Here is a 12,009-nt window from a genome sequence, read left to right on the forward strand (position 1 = left end):
CCCCCCCCCCCCCCCCCCCCGGTGTTTGTTAGACAGCATGCATTCAGTCTTACAGTTCAGTGGTTTAGGTGTAATTAAATATTTGCACGGGGTACTAAATTAATGACCGAAGAGTTAACGACTGTAAAACTTAATCATTCTCTTTTAGCTGATACCCTAAGCAGCTGCTCTACCACTGCACTAGAAATCTGGCTGTGCCCTGCAGGTTTTCCTGGTAACAGCTTCTGAAGCATATGCAGCAATCTTCTGGTCTACTCCAGTGAAGTAACAGGTCCCTCCACACGTCTCTCAGCCCCTCTCAACCAGGCTGTGCGGGAAGTTAAGTCCTCCCTCGCCTTCTGTGGAGAGTGAACCGGCTTCTCAGCACAATCAACATGGATACTAGCCAGCGGCCATCATTTACTCACAAGTTGATCTTTGTGTGGCACGCGCCTCTACTCATGAGGGTTGTACTAACTCTGCCTGGTACGATGACAGAGCTACAAAGCTGCCTGGCAACCAGGAGGGGTTTAATTTTCACATTCTCCAGTCACATCTTACTGGAGCCAACTTTTGCTTTGTAGGCATCACCAGTCTACCCCTCCACCCAATGTGCCAGCCCATCAGGTCTGTCCAGGACTAACATCAGCTAAAAGAGATAACTGTGCTCATGTTTTCCTGTTACACCTTTCCTTGCCACGGCTGACTTGTAGTAGACTCTACAGCACTCTTCGGACCTTGCAACATGTCAAATTCCCTGCTGTCAAACTGATGCGGCCAGGCAACATCTAACTCTTATCAGTTTCATTTGGTTCACAAGTCTCTCTCTCTCTCTCTTTCTCCCTCCCTCCCTCAAGCATAAGGTCTTTGGTCACCTCACTGCTTTTGCATTTGCTATGTGCTGGGCTTCAAAATGTTTACCAAACACCTGCCCAACAGGCTCCACTGCTGTTCTGTGTGCTATGTCTCTCCTAGAGACATAGCTCCTATGAAAATCACAGCAAAAGGGGATTCTAGGACCAGAATGAAGGATGGTTTCAGGTGACAGATGCTACAGCTGAGCCAGGCAACTCGGGGAGGGTGTGAATTGAGATCTGCTATGACGATACATAACGAAGCAGAAGATTACCAAGCAGGGTCAGAGAGCAGGTTAAAATGGCCTACGGAGGGTGGGGCCCTGTGACCCACTCATTTCTTGTCAAGACCTGGAACAGTAGGTCTTGATGTATGCTGAAAGGGTAGGAATGGGAAAGAAAGGGACAGCTCGAATTCTCAAGTAAGAATATGCCAAATGGCGCTCTGAAAAACATAAAAAACAAAAAACAAACAAAACCTAAGCAATTAAACAGAAACAAGAGCAGCAGCAGCAACTTGTCCTGTGCCCCGACTTTTCTGGGACCTTCTATTTATTACTTGTATGAGGATTCTGCTATATTCCGAGTAAGGTGAAACATAGCGGAATTGTGCTTGTATAATTCTAGATTCCCTGGTATACCTGTGGAGATGAAAACGAGCTTGCTCCAGAGCAGAAAGAATGCAGTGTGACTATTGGGACAAATTTAAGGACCCACGCAATGACCTATCATAAAAAAGAATTTTCCACTTGGTCACGACTCCCTTCTATTTTACTTCAACTAACTATTTGGCAAGAGCCTCTTTGGGATATTGGACATCTAGACAGAATGATTTTCCAGTCTTACGCTGTATACGGATCCTAAGCTTGCCTCCCGGGGTGACAGAGGTAAATAACAGTCCTAAACGCCTCCAGGATGGCTACGCCGCGCTGCGGGGCGTTCCCTGCGTGACCTTTGTCCCAGAACGCCGTGACCTCCGTGCCCGGCCGCCCGATGGCAGCGCCCACAGCCCGTCCGCGGCTCCGAGCTCCGCGCGCGGCCCGCCGGGAGCCGTAGTCTGCGGGCCGGACTCGCTCTGTGCCCCGGGCCGCCGCCTCCCCGCGGACGCCGAGGTGACTCACCAGCGTGAGCGCCGCCCGCGTGGGCTGCAGCTTCCTCTTGCTCACGGCCCGCACGGTGGCGCGGACCAACGACGCCGACATGTCCACGTCGCGGTGCCCGCAGCCTCGGGCTGGAGCGTGGGACCTCAGCCTCTCTCCATGGACACGGCGGGCGCTTTGACGCCACAAGCTTCTGCGCAGGCGCCGCAGGCCCCGCCCTCTACCGCCCGCCCCGCTCCACCATTGGGTCAGTCCGAGTGATTGACGGGCCGGGCCGCAGGCTGTCACTGCTGACGAGCACGGGAGGTGACCTGTGACCTCGCGGGCTTCGCGGTCACTGGGCTACCGGAAGTGGAATGGCTTCTTCCGTATGGCACACTCTAAGGACAGGCCCCCGGAAGTGGGAACACGGTTCTTTGACCCTGAAGCCCTTCTAATAGTGAAATAACCGAATAGACACCGTGCGACCAGTTTCCAGCTATTGAAATGCTACACTGTGTAGCAGTTTGTACATGAAACCGAGCACGTGACCTGCCAGCCTTCCGACTGTTGAGGCTGGAAACACGGGCACGGTAGCTTTCTCCCAGCCTTACTTAAAGTGTCCTGGGCGCTATGTTAGAACCAGTTCTTGAGTCCCGATCCCGGGTCCCGTGCACCTTCAGCTAGCCTTGCCTGCCGGCGGTTCCCATTTCATTAGCTGTACGCAAGCAGACACGCCGCGGCTTCCTTCTGGGCCTGTGCGGCGAGCTTTCGTGCTGACGTAAGAACAGGAGCTCTCCTTTATCTCGCAGCAGCAGCTGCCGGGGTGCTGGGACGGGGTGGGCGTGGGGAGTACTGAAGGTGTTCACCAGCTGTAATCATCCTTAGGGTTGCAGGAAGGTTGAGGGAGGGAAATGGTACTGCACTTCAGCATTTGGCCTCGGGTCTAGACCTAAGTGCTTTCCCAGAGCGGTCTCCTCACTGACCTAAAAGGGGCAGTTTCCCTTTTATAGGATAGAAAGCGACCGGCCCATCCTAATGAGGAGGTGGGGGGGCTTTGCCTTGCTGGAACATTGACCGAGTAAGATGTTCCACAACGCTGCTGCCTAGACCTGCCCAGGAGCAAATAAAATGTTCTGACCCATTCTTCATAGCTTTACAAAGAGCAGAGTCACCATGCTTGCAACACTGTGAACCCTACTCATTCACCGATCTGTCTTGCAAGGGATCTGTTCCTTGGGAACATTTTCCTCCTTTAAAATAGAAACCACCTTTGAAACAAAAAACAAAACAAAACAAACAAAAAATAGACTTAACTAAAAACATCTTTCACCATGAAGCTTGCCAAAGCTGTCCACAGTGAGCAAGAGACTGTTACAAAGTGAAGATACGGTTTCAGGACTCCTCCTGGATTCCAAGTTTCCATTGTTTTAGAACTGGGATAGTTCTAAAGACAGACTTGCCTGGTGGTGTCTGCAAGAAGCCAGTCCTGGGCAGCCTACGAATGCTCACTTCTCCAACATTATCAGTGTAAGCCAACAGCACTCAGCCTGCTGGGCAGAATTTCTTTTAAGAATCAAAACAAAATGTAGGAACCTTTTTTAAGGATAGAAGAAAATATGGTAATTCTGTTTCTTAAATTTAGGGATAAGTTAAAACACACACACACACACACACACACACACACAAATCCAAGTAAAAAATAACTACAAGGAATACAGGTTGGTCTAGTCACATATTTCTTTTGTGCAGAGAGACCACACAGAGCTTTTCCACATAGGTGTGGCTTTGCTCTGGCACGGTGTCAGACTGGCACGATGTCACTTCACAGCTCAAGGGAGGAGGAAAGCGAAACAGCAGCTGAGCAGGCACGTAGTAGGGAGACCCGGGTTGCACAACTCATGAGTTTGTTGGTCACCATTTTTATTTTTTTTTTACCATGATTTCCAAATTCTCAGACTTCATTTTGACATGACTGTTCCACAGCTATAATATGAACAGAAGTGCACATACATATGCACTGTCCAAGTCCTCCTCATTCTGGTAATGGCCTCAGCAAGCTCTCTCAGCTCCCAGTCTCCTCCTGCATCACGGGCACAGTGCAGAGCCATCAACAACACGCTCCACATCAAAGGGGAACCTCAGAGGCAGCCTATTAAGGAGAGCTGTACTGTTACTGTCCCAGATCTTTGACTGATTTTTCTAATGAGGATTCTCTTATAAGAAAATAATGTGGATAAAATTACAGGTTGAAAGTTCGATTTTATTTCAAAATGATAAATAAACTGAGGCATAGTTCTGACTATGTACTATTTCAGAAAGGCGTGTGAAGTTAAGAGAAACAGTTTAGAGAGGGCTCCAGTCAGACCCAGGATGCTAATCAAAGCTGTGACTGGCACAGACAGCAGCCTCTGTGATCTTCAGGTTTGTGCAAGTTCTCCATCCTAATCGCTGAGCATCATAAAAAGTAAAAAGTGCTCTTATTCTCATTTTCCCTTGAAATTTTCTTTTTTAAACCAGCAAATAGGAATACTTGTTTTTATGACTTCATTTTTATGAGAACAACAGTTCTATGTCAATTTACTTAGAGAAGGGAGCCCCCAGAGATGTGTTGGTGGTGCTGTGGTCCACCAAGACCCATATCGACAGGCGCTTGCATTGCACATCATCACTTCTACAAAGAGCCATGAAGAATGCTCGTAGACCTACGTATAGCAGTACAGTCCACATGTATTTGATGTGCATCAACACCCGAATCCAGTAATGACAAATAGAACGCCCTCTTGGAAATCATAAAAGGAAGAGTACGAAAAGGAGGGCTGACTCCTCTGGTGCAGCACACTATTTTTAGTGTGCTTTGGAAGGATTAAAAACCATGACACTGCAGTCATTGAATACTGGCCCCCAGTTATATATTTTTTAAGTTGACTTTCTATTAAAATCTTCAAACCTCTGGAGATTGGTGGTACGGTTAAGACTGTATTAAAGATTTTCTTTTCCTCATTAACAATTTCATTAAAAATTTAAAAACTCCGACACCTCCCCAACTGTTATGTTGAAGCCTGATATGTGTCACTATGTCCTGGGACGTGAACCTAATTTTCCAAGTGGACAGGGACACCTGAGTGGCCATTTCCAGTGCTGCAGTTCCTTCCCTCATGATTCTTGCTGCGTCCTCTTCACTGAGGTTTTCCCCTGAGTCATATATTTACTGGAAAGGCTACCTAGGAGGGAGAACAAAATCCAACATAAATGACAATTTACTGGATTGAAGTCATGTAATACTTACTGCCAGCTACTCACAGAAGTATGTCCCACTAGAAAGGGCATTTGCCCTGGGTCAGTAGTTAGCTAGATATGAACAAGTATGCAGACAGGCATTAGACAGTGCTCAGGCGCTGCTTCCTCAGTGCTGCAGTGAGCCTGTTTAATGCAGCTGCAGGCTGTATTCCTAGGCTGGCGCTGAGGCAGGAGGAAACCAACGTTTTGAAAGTTTTTTTACATAGGTCATTCTTTTCATCTGCAACCAAATAGACGACAAAGAGTTCTCTGGCCAGAAATTAATATTTCATACCATTACCCTTTAGAAGTCTAGTAAGATCTTATGGATGTACAGTGAGAAAATAAAATTCACTGTACTTACAGGGAAGGACAGGAATGAGAATTACTTAGTAGTGAAACCAGCCACACCTTACAACACTTACAGTGGAACAAGGCTAGAGATCTGAGAACTCGAGAGAGCACATATAACTACTACTATATAATGAGGGCTTTATTCAAACCAATGAGAAGAATACAAAGCATTTAATAACAGGTATCATGTCAAATACTTAAAAAAAAAAAAAAAAGACAAAGCCTCATTGTGTGGCCTTGGATGGCCTAGAATTCATTATGTAGCCCAGGCTAGCCTGAAACTCACAGAGATTTGTCTGCTTCTGAGTGCTGAGATTAAAGGACTATGCCACCACCACCATACCTGGTTCAAATACATAATATTTGAGGGGAGAAGGAAGCTAGCTTCCTTTTCAGCTGTCCCCTTTGTCATTTCCATGTGAACTGTAGAGTTAAATGTAAATAAAAAGAAAGTAAGAGTATAAGCTGTAGTAGGTATTTTCAAAAGCATGAACACAAGTTTCTTCAAGAAGAAGCAGTGTACAAAGAAATGATGCCTCTGGTGTTTAACCTCACTGTCAGTGTGACCAGGGTTAGAATCACTCAGGGAACACATCTTGGGTGTGTTTGTGAGGGACAGCTGTAACTGAAGGAAGCCCTACCAACCCCAAGCACTGGTGTCACCAGGGAGCTGACCCAGATCTTGAAGATGGGAATGTGAGAATGTCTCTTACATGGAGGTGCACACTGTGCTCTTACAACAGACTCAGCTCTATGGACACAACCATGACTGTGTTCCCACTGGCGACTCTTACAGCAATGCAGGAAGCAAACAAAATGCTGACATCCGTAGCAATGTCAATGTCTCTAAATCCCAATTTTGTACTTTGTAGAATTCCAGTGAGTGGTACATAATCATTACAAATAATTTTCTGTGATATGCCACTATATGATTTTGGGTCACATAATTAAGAATGAGTTCAGGTAACTAAGTGGCACTGTTGCAAAAAATGGACCTTGAGCTTGTTTGGAGGTTCTAGTCAGGGGAGCGCAGCTACTTGTATGCCCTTGACTGAAGACGGGTCCTCCTCTATTCGGGGAAGGTCATCCTCTTTGACTGAGCATGCATCTTTGGGAGGGACACACATGGAGCAGTGAGGGAGGAAGGAGAACCCACCTAGCCATCCAGATCAGCTGAATCAACCCTGGCGATCAATGGGGTGACAGATGTCGCAGCCAGATCGCCCTCACATCTGCAAAAAATGTATCTTCCATTCCTAATCTCTTAAGCAGTGGTTCTCAACCTGTAGGTCATGACTCCTTTGAGGTCAAATGACCCTTTTACAGTGGTCACATATCAGATACTTCAATTAAGATTTGTAACAGTAGCAATATTAGAGTTATGGAGTAGCAATGAAAATAATTTTATGGCTGGGGGTTACAACAACATGAGGAACTGTATTAAAGGATCACAGCATTAGGAAGGTTGAGAACCAGTGATCTTAAGTATTTCTATTGCTTTTCATTTGCTCTCATTAAGACTACTGGAATTTCTTTCTCAGTGTTGACAAACTATAAAACCAAACACATAAGGAATACACACACACACACACACACACACTCACTCACAGAGAGAGAGAGACAGAGAGATAGAGAGAAATAAAGACAAAGAGACAGAGTATCCAAAGATAAGAGGAAATACCCTATTTTGTTATATGAAAGTCATTTTCATATAAGTTGGTGCATATAATGTAAATTTTAATCCAATTCTGTAACATTTTGACCATTTACATATTCAAAATGAAAAAGCACAGGGGATGGTGAGATGGCTCAGTGGTCAAGAGCACTGACTACTCTTCCAGAAGACCCAGGTTCAATTCCTAGCACACACATGGCAGCTTACAACTGTCTGTTACTCCAATATCTGACACCCTCGTACACACATGCATGCACACAAAACACCAATGTACATGATATAAAACTTTATCATCGACCAATGATTAAAGTCCAATGATTAAAAACAAACAAACAAAAAACACTGAGCCAATCAAACCCTGTTCTCCCCACCCCCAATATGCTTGTGTGTATGATATCATTTCACGTTTGTACATGTTTGTTCATTTGTGTTTGGACATTTTGTGTGCGCCCGCGTGCCCATATTGAGATAGAGGTTGATACTGGATACCCTCCTCATAGTTTTTCTCCTTATATACTGAGGCAGGTTTAGTTAGCTCTCCAGCTTGCTCTGGGGCTCCTCTCCTTCCGCCTCCTGTATGATGGATTACAAGCAGGCTGCCATGTCCACCTAACACTTACATAAATGCTAAAATCCAAACTCTGCTCCTCATGATAGTATGCAGCATTTTATCCACGGAGCCATCTCTCCAGCTCCTCAGTGGTCTTTATAATTATTTAAAACAACAAGTAATATTTGCTGAGACATCTGAAACACAGAAATGCTTCTGTTCCCCAAGACCAGCAAAGTCAAAAGGTAAGAGCATAGCTCTCCATTAACACATGCTCACTCAACACTTATGAGCAGGTCAAAGGCACAGTCTATAAAGGAGCTCAAGGGAAACTAGTTCTACCTACAACAGAGATAGTGCATGTTAACAACATAATTTACACCTGCATGTGATGGGTCAGCCTGACAGCTGTCATTAACTTCTTCAGTTATTTTATGAGCAAGAACAAATTTTAGCCATCTATAATTTTTCTTATAGAAAGCAGAATACAATTTGTAATAAAATTTTCCTATAATAAATTTAAGTTAGTAAGTTTTTCAGCTACAGAATTTTTACCCTGATGAATAACTAATAATTTTATAAGTAAATGTCAGTTGGCCATGCTGTTTCCAGGTATATAACTAACAGCTACATTTTTCCTCCCACTTTTTTAAAACTTGCAAAATTATAGCAGAACTCCACTTTGTGTAAACTCGCAAGTCCAGCAAGGCTGGTCTGTGTGGGATAAGGTCAGTGTAGTCACCACCACCAGGAACCTTTCCTCTATACTCACACCCACAGCTGCTCAAGTGTTTGCACATGGCCCCTCAGCAATTTCAGCAGTCAGCAAATGGCCTCTGGTTCATAGCTGAAGACCTGAGGTGTATGCAGGACAAGAAGTGTCCCCAACACATGAAGTGGAAGCCAGAAGCACGCAATAGTCTGGAGCAGACGTTTACACTCTGTCCCTCTATGCCCGGCATCAGGGACTTCAGAGTTTGTCATGTGTAAAATGTTTGGGAATATCTGCTTAGGGTCAGAGCTGCTTAAAATAACATCTTTTGGTCTCTACACATGGCACACTATGATCTGCAAACTTCTAGATCTATGGGAAAAAATATCTCACTGGCTGGTGGTGTCTGTTGCTCACATCCGTCCAGAAAGCTGAGCTCATCTGAAAGTGTAGTTACACTGCAGCCATAATAAGCTGAACTGTGGGGTGTCATTGCCCTTTCACTTCTCTTTACTGGATTTGGAGTGTACCCAATAAAACTTATTTTGAAATGATGTGTCCATGAAGAACAATTACAAATCTTCCTGAGAACTACTAGAGCTCCTGTTCCCTTAAGCCTTCCCCTGCTTATCTGCTTATCACGTACAATGTTCTCCATCAGGTCTAAGTGCAGTGAAGATTTAGAGATTCCTTTTAAGTGACCTGCCCTTATTCTGCACACCAACCTCAACTCCCATCTACTTTAAATTTTGTGTAAAGAGACCCGACACCAGGGGATGTCATGTAGACAGTAGAGTGCCTGCCTACCATATATGGAGCATTTCATGGTGCAGCTCACCCTCAGCTTCACAGTGGATTTAAGGCTAGTCTAGGCTATACGAGACACTAACTTAAAAAAAAAATCTGCTATAATTTCAATGTTTCCTCTCACTCATTAGAAAAAGTAAAATAATTGCAAATACTTAAGATAAGTTCTTTTGGTACTGAAAAATCTAAGGAGTCAGGCACATTAATAATTCCACTATGTTTTCTCCCATGAACAGCATTCCTCGTAGAGATAATAGACATTCCCAGCAAGGCTTCCTCAACTTTCCCAGAATGTGGTCAGTGTCCTTGCCTGGACAGACGCCTGAAAGGCCAGGAAAGACAGTTCGTCCTTCTGAGGAGCCAGGGAATCTGCCATGGTCTGACTTTAGCTGAGACTTGTTACTCTACCAAAGCCAACACTCAAAAGTGAACACTTTGTTTGCAGCACTAGGCTATCTTTCCAAGATTCCCCAACAGATACTGGAAACTGCAGCTAAGCTGTGTTCTACATGTCAGTATTCATTCTACATACCCACACCTGTCATACTGTTGCAGTAATTGTTCTCATTAAAAATTTCACTTTTCTGGGGTTGGAGATGGCTCAGAAGTTAGTGTTTATTGCTCTGCCAGGGGACCACTACCCACATAGTGGCTTGGAAACATCTGTAACTCGTTCCAGAGGACCTGACGCCCTCTTCTGACCTCCACGGGCAACATGCACACGGGCACACATAGATACACACAGACAAAGCACTCATATACATAAAAATCCTCCCATTCTTTTGTTTTGATTTTTTGAGACACAGTTTCTTTGTGTAGCCCTGCCTGTCCTGGACTTGCTTTGTAGACCAGGCTGGCCTCAAATTCACAGAGATCCACCTGCCTCTGTCTCTCTAAGTGCTGGGATTACAGGTGTGTGCCACTGTGCCTGGCCTCATTCATTTTTAAATATGCGACGCAAGAACTTTGGTGGGACTGAAGCACATGCTTTTTGTGCTTGCCCTCTCGTTTTTAGCCTCTTTTTAGAGAGATGAAGAGGGGCCAGGACAGGCTGGCCAATGAAAGCTACTTAGGCTGTCCCCTTGCAGGTTCTGTTGTATACAACATGCTTTACTGATTTGGTATTTCCTACAGTAATGCTGAAAAACAAAATTACTTTCTTTTACCTCAGTTTTTCCCTTTCTTTTTTGAGACTCAGAACACTTGAAATCCCAGGAAAAGACTGTCCTGTCCTGGTATTCCACCATGTTCTCTTCAGCATCCCTCCATAAGCCTGGGGCATGGCACAGGGGGTCCACCCTCGATACCAAAGTCCAGGCTAAGCAGGCTCTAATTCCTTTTCATGGAGTTCTGAATCTAGTCACCAAAGCTTCTTTGCAAAGGCTTCAGTGAGCCCAGATGCCAAGCCCAAGGCCGAACTCAGCCTCTACACAGAGCTCTGAACAGCACTTCACAAAGCTTCCTTCACTTGTCCTCTGAGCTCAGCTCCGGCTCCTTTGGCTCCTTTTTGGCCATCTGTTTGCCTTATTCTCAAGGTCCACATGCTTCCCTTTTTTTCAATGGTGCTTTCACTTGCTACAACATCTCCCTCAGCACAGGGCTTAAAATGCTATCCCCACACCAACAACACTTAACACTCCTTTCTGTAGTCTGGACCAAAATGCTAGGCTCACATATTGGACTGGCAACTCGACTTCTCTACCCTGAAACTGCACACAGCTACCCTAAGCTCACCACTAGAAAACAGACGTCTATTTCTCCCTCAAAAATTTGCCAGCACAATAACATTTTCATTTATTTTTCTAGTTCTTGGGCAAAGATTGTAGTAACATCGGAGCCTCACTGTGTGTTCCTGTCACCACCCAATACATTAATCACAACATCCATACACTGCATGGTTGTCTTCCCCAACACTCTCTACATTCCCACACCTGAGCCATCACCTCAATTCTACCTTGGTAAATATGCTGGTGGCTTCAGGTTCCTGTCCTAGCCTTCTACAGACTTCAAACAGCACTGTTGCCCCAACTAGAAGTCTCCAACAGCTTCTCATCTCACTTAGCAGAATCCTCCCAGACCCTCCATCACTGCTGGAGTCTCAAGACACTAGACTCATTTCCTCCAACTTCATCTCCCACTGCTTTCCCACATCAACACCATTCCTGCCTGTCTCAGGCTGAATAGCAGGAACAGTTAACAGTGTCTGTCTCCCTTCGGCTCGGCCTCACTTCCTGTGACTCAGCTGACTCAAGATGATTTTTATTAGAAAGGACACTACACACTCAGCTTGTGCTTTCCTCGTTTAAAGCATCTGCCAGCATATGGTTATCTTTTACTGTAGCTTACTTCTCTCTCTTGTCTACTCCTGACAAGAGTGTAGAGGAGGGCTTTGCTGCTCACTGCCCTGCCTTTAGGGAGTCTCAATAGATATTTACTGACGGGATAAATAAATGAAATAGTTCTTTGGATGCAAAGTGGAGGGTTCAGGCTTTAACTTTCTTTCCTTATTCTGGAGCATGGCAGGTAATCTCCACAAGAAGAAAACAGCAAGGGCAAGATTCCACAGCAGTCACAAAATGCACAAGAAGGGAGTCCATCGACGCGGGTAGGAATTTTTCCTCAGGGAGGCAAGGTCACCTGAAGTGTTTGATAACTACACAGGCTGCACTTACCCACTGACTACGGATTAAGATCAAGAGTATAAGGTGAAAACAAGCAAA

General features: G+C 45.1%; 2 protein-coding genes across 7 annotated transcripts in view; both read right to left on the reverse strand.

The window, feature by feature from the left end:
* Isca1 (iron-sulfur cluster assembly 1) overlaps positions 1-2,133 on the reverse strand; it is a 14,512-nt gene extending 12,379 nt beyond the window's left edge. Inside the window, exon 1 of one of the 2 annotated variants that reach the window (XM_055629273.1) lies at positions 1,955-2,133. In XM_055629273.1, the coding sequence (XP_055485248.1) occupies positions 1,955-2,035 (81 nt within the window). In that variant the 5' untranslated portion in view covers positions 2,036-2,133. The remainder of the gene's footprint in view (positions 1-1,954) is intronic. The other variant, XM_055629272.1, reaches the window with a different exon arrangement.
* A 1,681-nt stretch (positions 2,134-3,814) lies between these two features.
* Tut7 (terminal uridylyl transferase 7) overlaps positions 3,815-12,009 on the reverse strand; it is a 56,215-nt gene continuing 48,020 nt past the window's right edge. For 4 of the 5 annotated variants that reach the window (XM_055629162.1, XM_055629161.1, XM_055629163.1 and 1 more), the window contains one exon: positions 3,815-5,136. In XM_055629162.1, the coding sequence (XP_055485137.1) occupies positions 5,069-5,136 (68 nt within the window). In that variant the 3' untranslated portion in view covers positions 3,815-5,068. The remainder of the gene's footprint in view (positions 5,137-12,009) is intronic. The other variant, XM_055629164.1, reaches the window with a different exon arrangement.

This window comes from Psammomys obesus, unplaced genomic scaffold (genome assembly GCF_907164565.1).
Source record: "Psammomys obesus unplaced genomic scaffold, mPsaObe1.curated_primary_1811, whole genome shotgun sequence".
NCBI lineage: Eukaryota > Metazoa > Chordata > Mammalia > Rodentia > Muridae > Psammomys > Psammomys obesus.